This window comes from Gasterosteus aculeatus, chromosome 18 (genome assembly GCF_964276395.1).
Source record: "Gasterosteus aculeatus chromosome 18, fGasAcu3.hap1.1, whole genome shotgun sequence".
Classification (NCBI taxonomy): domain Eukaryota; kingdom Metazoa; phylum Chordata; class Actinopteri; order Perciformes; family Gasterosteidae; genus Gasterosteus; species Gasterosteus aculeatus.
This window is the reverse complement of record NC_135706.1, coordinates 10,617,225-10,637,582: the sequence shown is the minus strand read 5'-3', so window position 1 is coordinate 10,637,582 and position 20,358 is coordinate 10,617,225. Positions and strand designations below refer to the sequence as shown.

The 20,358-nt window shown below is 48.4% G+C and overlaps 2 protein-coding genes across 4 annotated transcripts in view; one reads left to right on the top strand and one right to left on the bottom strand.

Annotated features, from left to right (window-relative positions):
- The first annotated feature begins 351 nt into the window (after positions 1 to 351).
- LOC120808033 (N-lysine methyltransferase SMYD2-B) lies at positions 352 to 5,755 on the top strand. 2 transcript variants are annotated; one of them, XM_040160599.2, is made up of 12 exons: positions 352 to 620; positions 1,638 to 1,701; positions 1,840 to 1,950; positions 2,037 to 2,097; positions 2,583 to 2,707; positions 2,912 to 2,979; positions 3,445 to 3,547; positions 4,416 to 4,526; positions 4,633 to 4,753; positions 4,955 to 5,129; positions 5,239 to 5,347; positions 5,558 to 5,755. In XM_040160599.2, the coding sequence occupies exons 1-12, from the start codon at positions 451 to 453 to the stop codon at positions 5,636 to 5,638; spliced, it is 1,299 nt and encodes a 432-aa protein (XP_040016533.2). In that variant the 5' UTR covers positions 352 to 450; the 3' UTR covers positions 5,639 to 5,755. The 2 variants fall into 2 exon arrangements, with proteins under 2 accessions (XP_040016533.2, XP_077949317.1); XM_078093191.1 differs by having other exon boundaries at positions 354 to 620; positions 2,592 to 2,707.
- A 358-nt stretch (positions 5,756 to 6,113) lies between these two features.
- The window catches only part of LOC120808032 (tyrosine-protein phosphatase non-receptor type 14), a 28,841-nt gene continuing 14,596 nt past the window's right edge, over positions 6,114 to 20,358 (bottom strand). For both annotated transcript variants that reach the window (XM_040160597.2, XM_040160598.2), the window contains 17 exons: positions 18,627 to 18,724; positions 17,615 to 17,682; positions 17,288 to 17,358; positions 16,982 to 17,069; positions 16,774 to 16,862; positions 16,554 to 16,641; positions 16,255 to 16,337; positions 16,005 to 16,065; positions 15,485 to 15,563; positions 14,192 to 14,661; positions 12,830 to 14,086; positions 11,405 to 11,530; positions 10,294 to 10,512; positions 9,257 to 9,385; positions 8,816 to 9,050; positions 8,478 to 8,641; positions 6,114 to 8,205 (listed from right to left, as the gene is read on the bottom strand). In XM_040160597.2, coding sequence (XP_040016531.2) covers positions 8,077 to 8,205; positions 8,478 to 8,641; positions 8,816 to 9,050; positions 9,257 to 9,385; positions 10,294 to 10,512; positions 11,405 to 11,530; positions 12,830 to 14,086; positions 14,192 to 14,661; positions 15,485 to 15,563; positions 16,005 to 16,065; positions 16,255 to 16,337; positions 16,554 to 16,641; positions 16,774 to 16,862; positions 16,982 to 17,069; positions 17,288 to 17,358; positions 17,615 to 17,682; positions 18,627 to 18,724 — 3,454 coding nt within the window. In that variant the 3' untranslated portion in view covers positions 6,114 to 8,076. The remainder of the gene's footprint in view (positions 8,206 to 8,477; positions 8,642 to 8,815; positions 9,051 to 9,256; positions 9,386 to 10,293; positions 10,513 to 11,404; positions 11,531 to 12,829; positions 14,087 to 14,191; positions 14,662 to 15,484; positions 15,564 to 16,004; positions 16,066 to 16,254; positions 16,338 to 16,553; positions 16,642 to 16,773; positions 16,863 to 16,981; positions 17,070 to 17,287; positions 17,359 to 17,614; positions 17,683 to 18,626; positions 18,725 to 20,358) is intronic.

The following is a 20,358-nucleotide window of genomic DNA, read 5'->3' as shown; positions in this document are numbered from 1 at the left end:
TATATATATATATATATATATATATATATATATATATATATATATATATATATATATATATATGTGATGTGTTGATTAAGTTGGTGAATGTTTGCCATAGAAGAGCCCTGAGCCTTATATTGTATTTCACTTGGTAGGAAGAATGTGTTGTTACTGCAGTGGCTTGTATTGCACGGCATAAAAACATTAAAAAATAAATATAAGACGTTATAAAACCAGGACTTCAAGACAAACGAGTCATATTACTTAGTAAAAACGTCGTTGATGAAACACTAAAACCAGTGCGTATTTCTGCATTGAGCTACTCGCAGTTCCACCGCGCTGACGCACGTGCGCGCTCCCGCAGCAACACGCACGTTCCCAAACAAGTTAACGTGACAACTCCCTCGCTGTGCAGGAAGACCGGTCGCACCCGAGTGGCCGGAGGTGGAGGAGTGGGGGAGAGCAACCATGACGGGCGGCATCGCGGGGGTCGAGAGGTTCGACAGTCCGGGCAAAGGACGCGGTCTCCGGGTCACCAGAGGCTTTGCAGTCGGGGAGCTGGTGCTCTGCAGCCCGGCCTATTCGTTTGTGCTGTCGGGAGAGGAGAGAGGCTCCCGCTGCGAGTTCTGCTTCACTAAGTGAGTCACGGGTTATGCACGTATTGTTTTATCATCCCTGCATGCTGAGAAAAGGCTTTTGCTTTTGTTGTTGCATCATGTGGTGCTCATGCTTTGGAGTGTCAGGCTTTTTGTCTGTTTTAACTTTAACTGTTGACCACCAAACACACACACATGGTCTTAAAAATGTGATGAGATCTGTTTTTTCACAGCACGTTCGGTTCAAAATATTGAACATTGTGATGAATGATCTCTATATTCTGTTATGTGTTTAAAACAATTAATGGGGTAATAACTTGATACTTGATGATACTTAAAATCTAGGAATTTAGGAAGATGATGTAATGTTCATTATGAATGATTTACTTCTAAGCTACTATAATTCTGTAAAAAAGCAATTTTAAAAGCAAATTTAGTTTTGCATGAATAGACCATGACCTCAACTTCCTCAAGTCCTCTTATGGCAGAGTCATAAGTGACAAAGTCATTCAATCTCCTTAGAAAACACAGCTTCGGGACACAAAGGGACCCACGAGCGTGGATAGCTGGATATAACTGCACACATTGAGAATCCGTTATGTTAGACACAGCTACCTGTACAGTGTAGCGCTCATAGTATCACTTTACATCCGGGGGGGGGGGGGGGTGTGTGATCCCCGTCGATCACGTCCACCCACCGCTAAGCAGCTCGTTGAACTCGGACCCCCCTGCCAACTGTGCTAAAATTAAGTGATGGACTTTTTCATTACTTTCCAATGTGGCTGAGAGAGACAGCCGGTCGGCTCTATTAATACCACAGAATGTTTCAAAGCTCTTAGGTGCATAAGTTACGAGTGGCAGCGCCGACAACAGCTGCCTCTTGTTTCAGAATAATCAAGCAGGAGCTTTGAGCACAAAACAGCTAGAAACTTGCATAAAAGTATATGCTGACGTACAGCTTTCACCGCATTCAAGTCAGACATCTGCAGATTGATCGTTGTGAGTGTGATGCTGTCTTACTACGCAGGAGCTAATAGACCCCGTTTGTTTCACACACAGGAAAGAGAAGCTGGCAAGATGTGGGAAGTGCAAGAAAGCCTCCTACTGCAACGCAAAATGTCAGGTAGGACTTTCAGGGAGGGGCAGCAGGACTGTCACGATTCTAGTGAAAGTAAAACGAACCTCGTATTGTCGCTCAGAGTTTATTTCCTTTACAACAGCTGCTGAACGTTTTCCACGGGGGTTGTGTGTCTGTGTGTAGAAAGGGGACTGGGCCATGCACAAGCTGGAGTGCTCTGCCATGATGGCGTTCAAGGAGAACTGGTGCCCGTCGGAGATTTCTCGCCTGGTCGCCCGGATCCTCGCCAAGAAGGTTGGACAGTCACTAAGCGGCACTGCGTTTTTTTCCCCGGCGCACGCTGGGGTTTGTTTTCTGTTAATCGTGCCCATTTTCTGCAGAGAACGCAGAAAGAAAGATGTGTTTCTGAGAAGATCTTGCTCATAGACGACATTCAATCACGTGAGTAATTGACCTTGAACACGCATGCATGATTTTGTTTTTTAACTTTGCTCCGCGAAGTGTCAGATTCAGCACAACGGGTCCAGAGCCTGTGAGTTTCACTAGATAGCCTTCTTAAAATAGCGCAACGCTTTGAGATTAACACCCGAGGCCTCATCTATATGTTTATCTTACACATGTGTGGGTGGAATGTCCATTAGACCATTAAACAACTTGAACGGGAAGAAGCACTTTAAACACACGGAGGGCCGACTGAGTTTCTGTAACGCAAATTGTTTTTTTATTAAGTTCAAAATGATTTTAAAAAGTCCCGTCTCGATGCCCGAGCATGCACACGACCCAAAGCAGTGGTTCATATTACTAAAAGCATTCGCAGCCTAAAATGCATGGCGATGGAGGCTCTGCATGCAATGCCGGGTAAGGACAAGGTTATAGGCAGAAGAAGCATTGGATCACCCTGAACATCTCTCCTTCTCCTGCGACAGACGTGGAGGACGTGGACAACGAGAAAAGAGAGAGGAACGAGGCAGAAGTCGCCGGGCTGCATCGTTTCTTCTCCAAACATTTGGAGTTTCCCGACCACAAAGACCTTCTCGCGCTCATCTCACAGGTACCACACACAGACACATAAAAATAATCATACGTATAAGAGTCTTTTTTTGCTGTTCTTATCACGGATTCAGTAATATTCACAATTAGCTTGACAACAACCACTGAAGTCAAGGTAGAAAAAAGGCGTGCAGGTCATATATGTTTTGATGAAAAACCAGCTAACGATTGGTAATATGCATTTTCTTTGTCATTTATTCAACAGGTGGCCTGTAATGGTTTCACCATAGAGGACGATGAGCTGTCTCACCTGGGTACTGCACTCTACCCAGAGTAAGAACCCACATGCATACGAGCACATTCTGTATTCTACGTACAGGTCCAGCACATTACAAAGGGAATAATCTTCTTCCTGCGAAGCTCATTTTGTTTCCTTCTGGATGCTTTGCGTAATGTGTTAGTTCCCTCAGTTCATTTAATTGTTCTTAAAAAAAGGACAGCCATGATTTCCCATGAGCGCTGAAAGCTGCGATTGCCTCCTCAGATTGTTCATTTCTATCAAGGCAACTTTTTCTTCTCCAGTTTGTCACGAGGTGTTAAAAAGCGCCTCCCCGCCGCGAGAGCGAATTCCCCGCTCAGCTCACTTGAAGCTATTTCCCAAGTGGCCGACGGGGTCGCCGGTATACTTAAAGCGACACTCGTGACCTGTGTAGATTAGTCAGCACTGCCTCGTCCGCGGTGTGAAAGCAGAGTGATTTTTCTCTCTTATCGGGTTCCTTCTGTCCGTCTCTTTCCCAGCGTGGCGCTGATAAACCACAGCTGCCTCCCCAGCGCCATCGTCACGTACGACGGCACGGCGGCGCAGGTTCGAGCGGTGCGGAACATGGAGCCTGGAGATGAAGTGAGGAGAGGGTACAGCCGGCGTGGGAGGGGGGGTCGGGTTCACTGGGGTCAGCCTGAACGTGTCCGTCTGTGAGCTGCCTCCCAAATTTGGGGGTTAAAAAAATGAAATTCCAACACATTGAAGAAACAGCGAACGCTTTGTGTTGAATTCTTACTACGTCCTTGTAACATACAGGGATTATTTCCTGATCGGTTTCTGCTTCGGTTTAAAGGAATATGTCGACATTTTGGCGCCGAGCCTTTTTCGATTTCGTGAGAAGAATTTCAGAAAAATGTCACTCGCCAAGATTAACTTGGCCGGACATAAAGATTTGACACAAGGAGCGTAATAAAGAAATCCCTACCAGCACCTCTAAAGCTTAATAATGAACACAAATGGGACTATGGGATAAATGGGATATTTCGGGCTTATTTATGGGCGCAATAACTTTCCGCTGTCGGTTGCCGGGCAACCAAAGCACATCGGGATCAGGTTTGCAGGTTAAACTCTAACAGTGACAACAATATTCAATACAATATATTTTTCCTATAGATCTTTCAAACAAACCTGATCGTTTTGTGGTTACGCTGCTTCCCTTGGACGCAGGTGGCTTTGGAGTCTTAACATGATAGCGTACAATGAGGCGGCATCTTAAATCCCACCGAGCCCTGGAGGCTAAGCTTGAGAGGCGAAGACGGGAGTGTGAATCCCTGGCACAAGCAGGGGTTTCTTAGGCGGATGCAGCAGCTGATTCAAGAGGCCCGTGGGGTTATTTTCAGACTCGCCCCCCCCCCCCGTAACCTGCCGATTGGACACGACACAAACAAGAAGGGAGGCGAGCGTGGAAAGGAAGAGTGTTTGTCACCGGTGTGATTTCCCCCTGCAGGTGCTCATCAGCTACATAGACCTCATGTATCCAACCGACGACCGCAACAACAGGCTGAGAGAGTCCTATTACTTCACCTGCGACTGCCGGGACTGTAAAAGCAAGTCCGGCGTGAGTGGGACGAGACCAAAGCACACGATGCAATACTGCCGTCGTAAACTCGCGTGTGACATTTCAGGCCCCCCCCCCCCCCCCGTGTCCTGTCTTCCACCTCTAGGACAAGGCCAAGTTGAGAGTGCGTAAGCGGAGCGACCCCGTCGAGCCGCAGGCCATCGGCAACATGGTGCGCTACGCCAGGAAAACCGTCAGAGAGTTCCGGGCCGTCAAGCACATAAAGAACATCCTGTCACGGAGTAACACCGCTCACCTGCACTTTTTTTAAAAACTGAATTCGCGGAGACTCGCAGGTAGGATGAGCGCTCACCGAGCTCCCTTAAGAAGATATTTCTCTGCATGGCGGCTTTGGGGGGCTCTTAAGGCCCTGTGGCGTTTCAGTAGAACCTCAGCTTGCTTTGAGACGGTCCTTGACTCCATGGCACCCCCTAGCGAGTTGCTGGAGATGTGTGAACAGAGCCTGGAGGAGATGGGATCCATCTTTGAGGACGCCAATGTCTACATGGTCCACGTGATGTACCAGGCCATGGGGGTTTGTCTCTACATGGAGGACCCAGAAGGAGCTCTCCGGTACGGCGAGAAGATCATCAAGCACTACAGGTGACGAGAGCACGGACGCTTACCGATGGCGTCGTGGGTCACAGATAATTGTCTCTTTAAAAGCAATGATGGAAAGCTCATCAGCATGTTTGCTCTCTTTCCAATGCAGCAAGTTCTATCCACCGTTCTCCCTGAATGTGTCCTCCATGTATCTGAAGTTGGGCCGGTTGTACATGGGCCTCGAGAGGCGCTCAGCGGGTGTCAGCGCTTTCAAGAAGGTAAAAAGCACCGCTAACTGGACCTTTTTTTAAACCAATATTTTAAACAAATTCTCCAGCAGACATTCGATGATCGAAGTTCACCTGAATACAACGTAGTGTGAAAATTACATTTCAAGTCCAGATTACCAAGCATTTAGTTTTTGCAGTTTCAGCTGGTTTGACACGTTGTATAACGCCAATAAACTGTGTGTCTGTGTGTGTGTTCAGGCAATGGCCATCATGGAGGTGGCTCACGGGAAGGATCACTTCTACTTGACAGAGTTGCGCAAAGAGATGGCACAACAATGAGGAGAAAGTAAAGACTTCATACCCTCCTTTGAAGAGGAGCTTTACAGAACCGAAGCCATTTTCTATTATTTTTTAGAACTGACGTTAACTGACATTAAACTTTTTACATCAGCTTTATGTACGTGAGAATGCATTAGTTTGTTGAATGTTTGTTTGTACCAAACGTGTATTTAATGCGCAACAGGAACGTCTGAGCTTTTCACTGAGGTTGAGCGTTAGAAAATCCAAAATTGTTAATGATTTCCTGCTCGTTTTTGCCTTGCGACCGAACCTGTCAGCTGGACGCGTTCGTGTCTTGAGTGACTCTCGGGACAGCTGCCTCACCACACGGCTCCTGTTGAAGCTAAACTGACTGTAACCCGATCGGGGAGGATGTGTCTGTGTTTGCGTGAGTGCTCATCATCACAAACATCATCACCAACGAAAAGGAAATTATAGATACGAACCCCAAATAAATGAATTTGTGGCCACGGTCTTAAAGAAAATAAGGCTTTATTACACAAGAAGAGAGTATGACAGCTTCATACATGTCTGGGGACAGAAAAACAAAAGGCTTGATGCACTGAAAACGCATATACAAAACATATGTACACAAACTGAAAGGTATTTGGGAGTTTTGCCAAAAGGGAAAATTGAGGGGGAAAATTAAATATAAACAAACAGTGGAATGCCGTGTGAGGAAATACTGTCACAAATAAAACAGAAGTGCAACAAAACACTTGTATGTCAAGAGAGCACAAAGCTTTTACTTATTTGAGAATATATACAATAAAATATAAAAATGCATGCATAGTTTATTATGTTACGGTATTTTTAGGGTACCAAGTCAAAAGAAAAGAGAACTTTATAAAACATACTCTGTAGAAAGTCGTTCTGGACTTCGCATTACCATTCAGAAAAAAAAAAAAGAATAAGGTAACACGTAAAAGCAAATACGTGATTGTAATTTTTTGATTGGGCTTGGATCAGATATTAAAGGCTGCATATTTTTGTACATCAGTATTCTTCAGTATTCAAATCCTTAACAAGAGACTTATTATTATATTACCGTTCCTTTAAGAAAACACAAACTAGTAAATACAAATTTAAAGATTTAATCTTTAGAGGTAATACAGTGTTTCCCACAGATCCAACGTCCCGGGGGGGGGTACGGTACTCAAACGTCGTACTAAAACACACATCGCAAGATATAACTCTACACAATTCACACTACATACAACTCCCATAGCTGTAGTGCTACTTGTTGTTACAGCCTGTTTGCGCAAAGTCTGCAAACTTCTGTCAGAGCGACGGATTTTGCTGGACGTTTTCATGAAATGCGAGACAGACGCGGTGTGCACGGGGGGGAGGGGCTGTGTGTGTGTGTGTGTGTGTGTGTGAGTGAGTGACAGAGATGGAGGGAGAGCAGGGAGAGGGAATGCAGCTGAACGAATACGCTGCGTGATTTAAATAGCGTTAAAAAAAATACACCAAACACAATGAGCGGCGGCCGGTGTTGAATCTGTGGCGCACCGCCACAAATTAGTGTGGGAAACACTGTAATACCTATTTATATATAAATGCGAGAGAAACCAAACCCATTGAGAACCCAAAACAAAAGGTGGGCCCTCAGCTTCTCCTGCTGCACGCGTCAGTAAGGCACAATGAGTCAGATTAGACAGTGTCCGCAGTATCAAGACACATTTCTCTATTGACTACAAGCTGTGAAATGATGCATTAACAAATGATGAAATTCACTGAAGAAACACTTTTGACTTTTGAAATGCTTTTAGGTGAGACATGTGATTAGACGCATGGGATCATGAGGAGCTGCACTATTCAAGATGAACCACACCTTCAAAGAAGGGTGAAAAGATTCAAGGATGAACATGCTCGTCAACGCCACAATCCTGATAGAAATAAATATGTATGTAAACGATGTACATTTTTGCTGTATTAATCAATACTGTGTTGAAGAGGTAAGTAACATTTTGGAACATTGATCTAATGAATACTTTAGTTTGGCAAACTCTTACAGAGTATGTAAAATAGAACGAATACTGCTGCCAATTACTGTTCATGCGTCATACTGCTAAATAATGAATGAGAAGGGTGACGGGTTTGGAATCGATCCAAAATAAAAACAGATTTCAATCCTTACAGTATTTGTTAGGAGATCCAAAGGAAGACACACACATACACACACGCTTACATGGGTAAAAATTATACAGTTGGTTTTTGTCCAAGAATTAAACCGGGGGGGGGGGATAGACTACATACACATATTAGGAGAAATGGTCGTCAATTTTTGTAAAGGCCCAACCAAATCATTTCCCCCTTTGAGGTGAGTTTGGATGTAAATCCACATAGAAAGTCAACATGAATCTTTTGAAGGACCATTGCCGTCGGCTGGTGTCATTCCGCAACGGCACGTAAGTACAAAGGTCAGCGTACCGGGCTCAGATGAGGCGGGAGTTCTTGAGGAACTGAATGAGGACCTGGTAGACAAACGTGTACTGGGAAATGGTCTGCACCATCAGCACCCTCTGCTGTCTCAGCTCTGACAACATGGTGGGAACCTCCACGGGCTGAAGGAGAGAGAGAGAGACAGAGGAGACAGGGTGGTTTAGCCGTTTGTATCTGCGTCTTGGCACACGGGAGAAGTGTCCATTGGTTGTGGACTCGCCCTTTAAGTAACACAGTCCGCATCTTTATGCTTCATTCACATTTTCCCCCAAAACGAAGCTGTGTATCAATTCCTTTACACGTAGGACGCATGTATGTTGTCGCAGAGTGCGTGCTGTGATCCTAAATAGCACATTCCAACTCTTTGCGCCGTGTGACTCCAGCGTGCACCCACCTCGTTGTGTTCCAGGCAGCTTATCATGAGCTCGGTGAGGATGACCACTCCGGTGCGACCCACCCCGGCACTGCAGTGAACCACCAGGGGAGGATTGAGGCTCTTTGAGGTGTCCAGCATGGAGTTGGTGTGTCTCCTTACGGACTGGATCTCCTCCAGGTAGGCTGCAAGGGAGAGGACCAGAGTCGCGAGAACTAAGCTTTCGGATTAAAATCACAATCTTTGTCCAAGGACATGAGGGATTTTTCTGCAACTATTTAATTTAATTAGACATAAATAATGACGGTAACATTGCGTCTTGTATCTCAAACACTGATGATGACGATGATGACACTCACATAGGAATCCCTGGACGTATTCGGGACAGCCCTGCTCAGGCCAGTCGGTGTACTGCAGGTGCCAGACGGTCCTCTCCTGGCCAGACAGCAGGTGTTTGACCTTTAACCCCGTGGTGGCGTAGTTGCCTGAGTCGGTGCGGAACTTGGTGGTCACCTTAAACTTGCCGTGGGTGGCTGAGTTGTGCTTGGAGCCGAGTTTGGGCCAGTAGCGGTGACTCTTGGATCGGCCGCCCTCCTGGGTGAAGAGACGGAGAAGGAAAAAAAAGAGGAACGAATAATGAGCTCTAACATTTATACATAAAAACCAAGACAAAGACGCAGTGACACACATTAACTCTCAATGTCTTCCTATATTTCACAGACTGGCTGTCTGACGCTGCACGTGTCGTGTGTGTGTGTGTGTGTGTGTGTGTGTGTGTGTGTGTGTGTGTGTGTGTGTACCTCCTCAGCAGTAACCATGGCGATGACGTTGACCCCCTGCTCCCAGACCATCTGCCAGAAGTCGGCACAGGTGCTGGCTAGCGGACCCTGGGTGGCAATGTAGTGCCACTCCTCCCCTCTGATCATCACCTGGGAAAACACACACACACACATAAAGAATCAATTACAGGGACTGCAGGGCAAACGATTATCAGCCTACAAACGAATGAATAAGCTAAACTACTTTTTAAAGAAATTCAAATTTGCATTGCCCGGAAATGGATGCCTTCAAACTAATATATATTAAATGTTAAAAGCTTATTCATAAGACAATAATCTTGCACACCACTGGAGGGCAGTATGAACACAGCTTGAGTCTTTTCTTTCATTTATAAAAACCCCTCTTCTCTGTCTTTCTTTTGCGGTCCCTCATTAATAATCACAAGGCCACACACGGCACCGAACAACTTCCCTTCTTCAATAAACTCCAACCACATCGACTGTGGAGTGCCGTTACGTAAGGAACACGTCGCAGCTGATTTACCTCGTGACTGTCAACAGTGTGTTAAGAGATGGGATAGGGAATAAATCAGGTTTTTTGTTCTGTGGCAGCTACCTTAAAAGACGGGGAAAGTAAGAGGGTTACACCGTGATAGGCAGCGATGCAGCGGGCGCTTTGGTGAAGTGCAAACGCATGCGTGCACTCAAGCTTGTGCACACACGCTGTTTGCAGCTGAGCATGAATAGGACGCCAGTGAGAAGCGGCTCAGGTTGAATTAGGAGGGTTTGGAGTTTGGACCATATTCTCGGTTGAATTCCGCGAGCTCTGTGAGCTTAAAGAGGCACAAACAGTCTCCAACGGCGGCCTTTCATCCTTCTCCTCCGAGCCGTTGGCAGCTTAGGAACGACCACCTAACTAGCAGAGCGTTTCTCCTCCCGTCTTTCATGACTCTCACGCATGAGACGAAAAGCAGCACAAAGGAGGAACTGGAACCACCCCGGATATTCCTTCACACGCGTCTTTAACGTTTTACCCGTGAACCCCCCCGAGCAAACACCTTGATATGCGAGGCGTTGATGTAGCCCGTGTTGTTCTCTTTATTCGGCACGAGCTCGACCCGGTTCTCTTCGTAAGGAACGACGTCGCGGAAGCGGTTGCGCTCCAGGTTTTCGGGCAGCGTCGCCGTGGTGACGACGCAGTCGGCCCTCTTCTTGGGCACCTGCTCGTACTCGGTGAAGACGCGCTCCTCCTCCAGCTTCAACTCCAAGGTCTTACACTGGACAGACAGAGAGAGAAAGAGAGAAAAGAGAAGGGGGTGAGGTTGGAGAGGGGGGGGGGGGGGGGGGTGTCACTCACATCATTCAGGAGGTTTCTCTTTCAGTTCCCAAGGGGCTTTTATTCGTTTGCATTCCACCACACCCGAGAGGCCGTCCAGACCAGAAGGATCCAGAAATCTCCTCATAATGACGCTATACGACATTTATAGCACAATACTGACCTCAACATCAAAAGAACTCTAAGCACCAACTAAGCATAGTACGGGGGGGAGGGGGGGGCGTGTCTATTAGGCCAGTCATGTTGGAGAGGGGCAGCATCTCTGTGTGGCGCTCTGCGCCGGGTCACATTCTTGACATACCGGCGGGCCTAGAGGCGATAAGCACCACCATGCCACGCGTTCCACAGCCCACTTAGGGCCCGTCCCCTTCGGCTTAGCAACCGGCTGGACGATGGCTGCGCTTCACACCTCCACACTCGGAAGGGAGCCAACGGACATCGGAATGCCTCCAATAGCGCGGCTATCGGAGAGTTTCACAGCGAAAGCTGCTTTTATCCCCGACAGGTGGGAATTAAGAGTTGAAAAGTTACTCCTCCAATCTCCTCCAAAATTGGTTTTACATTGGAGCTATTTTTATTAGTTATTTTCTTTACTTTAAATGAAAATGATGCAAAGACTCTTACACAAGAAAAACTATTTATATTCTAATCATCCCAAAAGGTTTGGGTGGAATAGAGTTTACTGAAAAATGAAATCATTGTCAATCCACAGAACAAATGAAAAAAGGCTATTTTTTGACCGTTCAAAATACTACACAATTAACTACATAAAACTCCATATATATGTATATATACACAGATATATGGTGATAAAGTAAGAGCAATCATCCTACCCGTTCGTCGGTGGAAGCCTTGGCCCCTTCGTCTTCGGGCATTCGGGCCGCGTAGAGGCCGTTGAGCGCGGCTATCATCAGCGGCCTCTTCATGGAGTCCACGGACATCTTCTGCCTCTCCAGCGTCTTCAAGAGAGAGGAAAATCCCGGCGTCACGGTTACAGGTACCGGCAGCATTGCGAGACTGAGTGACCCGCTCTGGCCTCCGAGCGGCGAGCACGACGCGCATGTGACCGTTTCAAAGTGGGAGGGGACAATCTAAGGTGCACGTAATCGTTTTCCTGTTTGTAGGACGAAACCTCTCCGTGACGACCCACTTTGCATTCTGTCTTAAAGTGGGAACTAAAAAGCCCTGAATGAAGCAACTAAAAGTAGTTGCTTCTTTTCCATCTTACTTCCACCTTTGCTCCACTTGTTTTGATCCTTGTTTTGTCCTCTTTTGCGTATTTTTTACTTCTTTCAGCTTCGTTAATTCCCACCTACCTATTGGGTCTGGGTTTCCGTACAGGACGCGGGTTCCCTCCGTCCCCCCGTCTTCTCCCCCTCTCTACCGAGATAGCACAACTCTGACCCACATTGTCCGGCCCCGACATCCTCCAAGGATTACCCCACCTAATCTCTGAGGCTATTCCACCCCCCCAGGACAGCTCCACCTCCTTCCTTCCCTTGGGGGACAGTCAAAACAACAGCTTGGGGGTCACCAGGGGTGTCCTCTAGATAGGAGATAAACTGCTTTAGGGAATTTAACTGTTTTGGACTCCATAATAAAAATACATCTCTGAATGTCATGGACTATAAACAGCCGGCCGCCTCACATGAATCGGGAACAAGGGGATTATACGATTTAATTTACACCTGGACAAACGTTTGTGCCTTAACATGAAGTTGAACTACACAATATAAACCAACCCGAAGAATAATCTGGGGGATTTATGAGGGTTTTAGCGGCCCGGGGTGGGGGGGGGGGGTTGGGGGTGAGACTCGGAGCCTCGTGCTGCCATCTGAGGTGCTGAACCCCGGATTACTGCTTATCGCAAGCTAGGATGCGAGCTAGCAAACGACAGACTGCAACATGTAAGACTGTATCCGCACGGAGAGTGTGTCTCTGTCTCGGACGGGATGATGTGCTGCATCGCTTCACGTCTGGATCCCGCGTGGTGTTTAGAAGCTCTGGTACATACCGTTTCCATACAATCACTGATGAGCAAAGACATGTTTTCAAATATATACACATACAGTTTTATTCAATATATATTACTATTATTGATTCTAGTCCATCTTTTGAATTATGCATTCATATAATAGTATATTATTCTATTTATTATTCTTCATCATGTTTTTATTTTCCTGTGCTCATATTGTTACTCCTGATATCATATTAATAAAGTGACCTTTGGTCACTGTTAATGGTGAGCATTGTCTTACCCTCTGAGCTATTTCCCGCTCCACTATGCTGTCCTGTAGGGAGTACAGCTCCGACACAGGCCTCTCCTTGACCGGCTCCTTCCTCACCCTCTCCTTCACGCTGGTCAGGTCCGGCTCAGATATGGATGGACCTAAAACCGCCCCATTCACCCCACCCTGGTCCCCCCGGGTCAGCGTCCCTCCGGGACCTGCAACGCCGCCACATCCAGGCCCGCCGCCACTCGGGCTCTGCCCGGCCTTGTGCGCCCTCCCCAGGGCTTGGTTTGGGTCCATCGGCCCCTGGCTGCCCTGCGGCCCCGGGTTGTGGTTGTGGTGTTGAGTGTGGTTGTGACTGTGGGTGCGGGTCTGAACGTTGCCGACAGGTCTGGGGGGACCAGGGTACTCTGGCGGGGGTTTGTTAGGCAGCTTGGCCAGAGCGGCCTGGAGCTGAGCGCTGATGCTGATGTCCTCGTTCAGACCTGGGATTTGAACATCCAGCTCAGGTCTCTCCTCTTCCTCTTCCTCTTCTTCACTCTCACTACTGTGTATGAGCATGGTAGCGTTGGAGAGCGTCTTCTGATGCTGATAGGCCCCGGCTGGCGATGCAGAAGACGCGGGGGATTTCTTGGAACTCCTCTGCATGGGCAACTCCTGCAGCTGCTGAGGTGGAGGCTGGAGCTGGGGCTGAGGGGGCATTACATGTTCTCTGAGAGTATTCCTCCGATGAAGGGCGGGATTTATGCTCTTCATCACAATGCCCTCAAGCCCTCCTCCTCCACCTCCTCTCATGCTGCTGATCACCTCCATGCTGTGTCTCTTAGCCAGGGTGGAGCGGTGCTTAGCGGCCGCAGTCAGTGGTTCGCTCACCTCCTGGAGGGACTGGTGCACCACGGCCGAGCTGTCCGGCTGGAAGGTCTTGACCGACAGCTGCACCATGCGGGTGACCAGCTCCGGACTGCTGCCCCCCATGCAGCGGAGGCGGTGGCTGGCCAGATCCGGCGTGCTGGTGGCGGGGCGGAAGGAGCTGGAGGGGTAAGGTGGAGGAGGCCGCGACATGTGGTTTCTCAGCATGTTCGCCGTGGCTGCGCTGCTTCCCGCGTTGTTCCCCTGCTGTTTGGTATTCGCCAGCTCGGGCGTGCTGACCGTGTGAGAGATGGAGCTTCCTACGCCTCCGCCCCCACCCTCGCCTCCATTAACACAAGGGGAATGACACGGGCCCTGGCTGCCGGCGGCTCCTCCCTGATGGGGGCCGTGCGACACTGGCTTACTGTAGCTGATCTGCAAGACAAGAGGATTTCAAGGAACACAGCGTTAAATGAAGAAGAGAGCAGTGAACTTCAAAACAACAACAACAACAACAAAAAAGAGATAATTCCCCTTAACCTGTTTGCCGTAAGGTCCCGGGCTCGGCCCCAGCCCGTGATAGGGGCCCCTCTCCCTCATCTCTGGCTGGCTGTACACCAGAGCCTCAGGCTGGCGGTAAGCGCACGCGTTGCTGATGTTCAGACTGCGCAGCGATTGGCTGTGCAGGTCGTGGTGGGCGGGGGGCATGCGGCGCTTCTGCCGCATGACGGCGTCGTACTCGGGCGTGGGCCGGTAGGACGGAGCAATGATGGCGCTGTGCCGGTGGCTGGGGATGTAGTCGGGGCGCATGAGCTCGCTGCCGGGGATGCTGAGGCTGGAGGACATGGGGGACGCGGGGACGAAGGTCTGGGACTGGTTGAGCGAGCTCAGGCTGGGGCTGCTGTACATGCTGCCGTTGGGCGCGGTGCCGTTACGGAAGGGAAAGTCCACCTGGCAGCGGTCCAGACTCGTCTCCGACTTGTAGTAGGGGTCATCGTGGAAGATGCTGTCTAAAAATCAAAGTGTTGTTGTTTGTATTTAAGCAAACAAAACAAAGAGGAGAAGTTTAAACGTAAAGTTGAGTGTCCTGGAGGCGGCTCGGGCGTTTTGCAGCGTTTCGCTTTACGGTTAGAAGCAGTAAACGGTATTTGTGGCACCCAAAAGGTGCGTCTGATGTGGCAAAAGTGCGTAATTGTTGTTTGTCTCTGGTTCACGGCGCTAACGACCACATTGGAAGAAATTCAGAAAACGTCCTCCCAGTAGCTGACCAACTTGGCCCAGGAATCATTTGTAATATTGTCTTCCAACCATAATGAAGGAAAAAGTGGTATGAATGTCATTCCTCTTTACTAAACAAATAAAACATGCTCTGTTGTGCAACTATCTCAAGCCCACAAGCAGTCAGACACACACACACACGCTCTCCATCCACACAAACAGCGTTAGATGCCTGAGGTCACACTGCAAAATGATCTCACGGCCACACAAAGCTTTTTTCCACTGGCTCCTTTTTGCCGTCGAGCCAACGTGGGTGTAGGTCTTTGGGATTGTAGCGCCGAATGAGTGTGTGAACAAGTCAATGAAAGAGTGAGGCACAAAATGATGTCACTGCTCTGCACCCCAAACGTCTGGCTCTAATTGGCTGGCAGATTGTTAAAAAAAATTAATGGGCTGTGAGTCACACGTCAGATGGGAAAGACACAATTAGCTCCATTGAAATGGTCTGGAGATCATCGGGGGGGCCGAAAACTTAAATCACACTGCAGGCACAGCGGTGAGCTGCAGTTGAAATGACTAAGTATATGTGTGTGTGTGTGTGTGTATTACACATACCTTGGGAGCTCTGTGTGTCCTGATAATGCTCTCCATACTGGGAATGCATTGACTGGAAATTACAGGACTGGGGCCGCGGCTGACGAAGAAACACATTCGATGCAGTTAAGAAGACGCGTTTCAGTTTTCCGGGTTTTCTTTACAATGTCCAATTGCAATCCTTCAGGACATAACAGGTGACTCCGGGGCTGTGAGGCCCGCGGCTCTCCCGACAGACAACAACTGTGCCAGATTTAGCCCGAGCCATTGTCTGGCCAGCGGGGAGGGAGACGCAAACCACTGCCTTCATTGTCGTACCGGAAATCGAACCCAGCAACACCCTTTGCAAACTTTCCAACAACACCCACCGCACCACCGCCGCATGCTAACGCCGAGGCTCCACGGGTGGGAGAGCGGGGACAAATCTCTAACCACAGCGCTCCCTCCCAAATTCCCCTCATGTCCCCGGCATGCTGGTCTCATTCGCTGTCAAACCACTGAGAAATAACCGGTGATAATGAACCATAGCAACCGACTTTACCAGAGATGGGCGGTGGGTCCAGGTGGGTCTCCTCCTGATTGGTACAGGTGAGTGAGTGGGCCTAAAGAGAAGGAAAAAGACAAAATATCATTCACAAAATAAAAAGTCAGTGATTGTTCTGGTATTATCACTTCCTGACTCAACCTTCGAATGGCTGGCGATCTCTATTTTAAACTTTAAATGGCGGATGATCAGGCGTATATGTGATACGGGTGGTCGGATTGGCCTCTCCGGCGGCCTTGGGACTCACTCTGCACAGATCTTGTTCTGTTTGTAGAATTTGTGTCTGGCCGTGAAAAGACGAGCTATGTACTTGGCCATTTCCATATCCTCCTGCAGGGACAAACACAGAGGGAAAAAAACGTTATTTGCTACTAACATGTCGTATTTATAGAAAAGTTGCCAGTGTATTTGTCTGTGTGTGTGTGGATGTCTGGGAATGTGTTTTTCTATTTAAACTTCCAGCTCAAAACCTTGTGTAAAGCGTGTGTGTGTGTGTGTGTGTGTGTGTGTGTGTGTACTGAGACCACCCGCAGACACAACACTCACCATGTGAAAAATGATGGTGTCGTCTCTGCTCGTTATCTCCACTGTGATGGCTGACTTGTTGTGCGCTATCGTGCCAATGTCCTTCCACCTGACACACACGCGGAAACACAGAGAAACGCACACGAGGATTGAATTTTCCCACACACACAATTCATCACTTTTTAGATATTCATTTACATTTGATGGAGGAGGGGAGGTGAGGGGGGGGGGGGGGGCTTACTTGTGGAGCATGATGGATCTGCCGTTTCTGTGTTTGACAAACACCCCGATGAAGGACACACCGATGAAAATATCGTTGGTGTAGTTGTCCTGTGGAACAAGAATGAATATTATAAAGAAGAGGTGCATCCTTCTCACATTCTAAAACTGTGTGTGTGTGTGTGTGTGTGTGTGTGTGGAAGGCAGAGGGTGTTCTGTTATCCATCTACCTTTGCAGGAAAGCTCTCCTGCCCGAAGCCGTCCAGTTTTTCCACCTCCTTGATGTACAGCAGCTCAGCCTCGGCGGTCTGCATTCGACTGCAAAGCACAGACGGATGCATTACCGAACGCCGGCTATCTCCTGATCGCTGCGCCTTCTTTCCTTCGCTCTTTTTCCACATAAACACACATGAACAAATACAATAAAACGAAGCTGGCAGGGCGACCTCACGTGGGCGGCCCGTTTGCAAAGAGTTCTTACTGCGACGGGGTTTGAACCCGACCCACAGAGGAAAATGAATTTAAAAAAGGTGTACCAGTGACTCTTGTGCTCCTCGGCGACTTTCTGGGTCCACTCCTCGAGCACCTCGTCTCCATTGGGCCAGTTCTGAGGGAAAGCAAAGGAGTGAGCAACGCAACGGGCAGCCAATAGGACAGACAAGGAGGAGGTGAATGTGTGATAAAGGATTCATGACAGAGATTCAGCAACACGGTGACTGACCGTCAATCAGGTGTGCAGGGGGGGGGGGGGGGTGCACAGGTGACACAAGAATGTGTGCCTTCAGGCTACACACACACACACAAAAGACACACACACACACACACACATACAACACACACAAAGCGGAGGTTTGAGAACTCACCACTGGGAAGAGCACATACTCCCGCAGGAAGTCCTGCGACATGAATTGAGTAAAGTCTCCAAAGTCAGCTGAAAAATAAACACACACGTTTTACAATCTTTGAGGGGAAAAGTTAATATTTCTCAAATCAAAAATCCTGCTTTCTGAAACGTCTGTCCATGTGCTCGTATTTTGACACACTCCAGATGGTATTAACATTGTATATGTTTTATTTTGTATTATCTGAGTAGTTTATACAATAAGGTAAAAACAATGTGAAGATAACGTGAAAGGATAAACACAATCTTTCCAATTAACGCTGAGGTTATTTGTTAGATGCAGTCTGTTGCTGAATGTTTGCTAAAAACGTTGCTAGATTGTTCGTTTACTCTGAATAAAAAAGTTTAAATCTTTAGAGAATTTAATCACATTTTACAGGAAGCAATTTGTCACCTGATTATCTGTAGAAAATTCTTAAATATTTCTTTCATTTGGAATAAACGGAAAAAGTAGCCGTCTACCTAATTAGCACGCCGCTAATCTCCCACCTGCACCACACACCCATAACACGCTCTGCCCTCCAGATAGGCCCTGGGAGCCCATCTTAAGTGCTGTTGGGCTGCCTGTCGGACAAAGGGAGGTGCAGCGGAGGATCTTCGCCTCCCGACAGATAAGAGTCTTCCTCGTGCTGCTGAGGCTAACCTTGGAACGAGCGATAAGCAAACTGTCTGTTTACATTCCCGGGGAGACGCAGACAGCACCCAGGAACAAGACCGAGGGGATGGAGTGAGGTTGTGTGTGTGTGTGTGTGTGTGTGTGTGTGTGTGTGTGTGTGTGTGCACGCGTTAGGACTGATACCAAAGGAACTCAAGTGGACTAGGCTCTCCCTCTGGTATGCAGCCATATTAGGTAGTGAAGTCGAGATGACCTGAGAAAGTGTGAGTTTGTGCTCGCTCCCTCTCTCCTGCGCCGCCCGTCTCCCTCTGCTAGATAATTCCCTTGAGATGTTTGTTCACGCATGCGTGAGCCTCACCTTGCACCGCCAGGCCGGCTAGTCTGATCCCCTGCTCCACTGTGCAGTGGAGACGTCCATCCAACACCTCCTTCTTCACCTGCAGGTAATACTGATACCTTGAGAGAAACAAGGAAAGGAAAGAAAGAAAGAAAAAGCGTCATTCCAATGCGTCGGCGTCGGGCAGTAAAAGCCACTAGCAGGCTCTTAGGACGTCAATGTCGTCCCCGTCGGTCAGTCCACCGCTTTGGTCCGAGCTGAAATATTTCGAACATAATTGGACAGATGCAATGGAGTTATATTCAGACGGACCGCAGGGCCCCCGTCAGATGAGGCCTGATGACTTGCTACGCAGCAGCATTGTCAATGTGGACATATTGGCATGCTGACATAGCGTCTGACGAGCCGGGTGGGAGCACCGGCACTCGTCTTAGCTCCCGGAAACCCTGAAATGTCTCAGAATTCGGTCGGCGGTTCATGTTATTTTTCCAGCTAGCCACACTGGCTCTGAGCACCACTTACACAAACGCAGGCTGGAAAACATGACGGGTTTCAGTTCCTCCGCAGAGAGTAAGGAGAGCAGCGGCCGAGGCACATTAGCAGTCGAACGGGCTGCAGACGACCAGAGAGACACCGCAGAGACGTGCTCATCTGCTTCTGGTAGAAAGTATGCGTCAAGACAGTATTGGCGAAAACGTTAGCCGTTTAAGAAACAGTGCCAGAGAAGCCTGTTGCAGAGTGCATGCGAGGAATGAGTGAATCACCTCTATCTGAAATACCCGTGACTCACTCGACTTGAGAGGAATGCCCAATGTGCAACAGCAGGGGGCAGAACTATACGATTATATACGCCCGTGCATTTTGGTCAAAACAGCGAGCAGGCGGGCGGCTTGCAGCTGTGATTAATAAGGACTGAGGTTTGTCCAGACAAGCTGGACAAAAGAGGAGTTTAATAAGGAGAACTGCTGTGCAAATGAAAAGGGTCACCGGGGACTCGGGCACTGCGGTTTTGCCAATTGTAAGTTGATATGATGGCACAGTTCAGGGCGTTGTGGCTACTTGCATCTCTCCCATAATGTGAAAGTCCTACAAACCCAGAGGCTGAAACACACAGAGCTCCTTAAGTTTCTGAGCTCCTTTTGTCCACTTTTAGCTGCAGTCCAACTGGATGTTTGTCTTGTGGATAATGGAGGGGCCGGCGAGGAGAGCACTGTCAGGGCGACCGGGCTCAGCTGCGTAAAAACGTTTCCTGTTTGTTGCCGTGGAGACCACCGGCTGAATCTTTCCGGTGTGGGCTGTGAGGCACTTTGTCTGACGTACACGAGCGCTCGTGCGCACACACACACACACACAAACACACACACACCGTCGCAGTACACAAACTTCCATGTGGGAACGACTGAGCGGTCGGTGCTTAGTCATTCAGTCAAACACACTTTTGAGATAATTCCTTAACGAATGTTCTTTCCTACACCGTCTCGGTTTTAAAACTATCAATGTGCCATCATGGTTTCATGCCCTCATCTATGTTGTTTTCATTTTTCATGTTCATATTCCTCTCAACATTCTCTCCCCCACTTCTTTTCTTTTTTGAGCTCCACTCAGCATACTCCCAGGCCTATAATCTGCCCCGCCCTCCTCCCTCACCCTGTCATTACCCCCGTTGGCTAAGCTGCCATTCCGTTCCCGTGGCAACCCCCTAATTAGTCAGCCTCCGCGCGGCTGCAGCGGTGGGCGGGGCCTGATGCGGTGT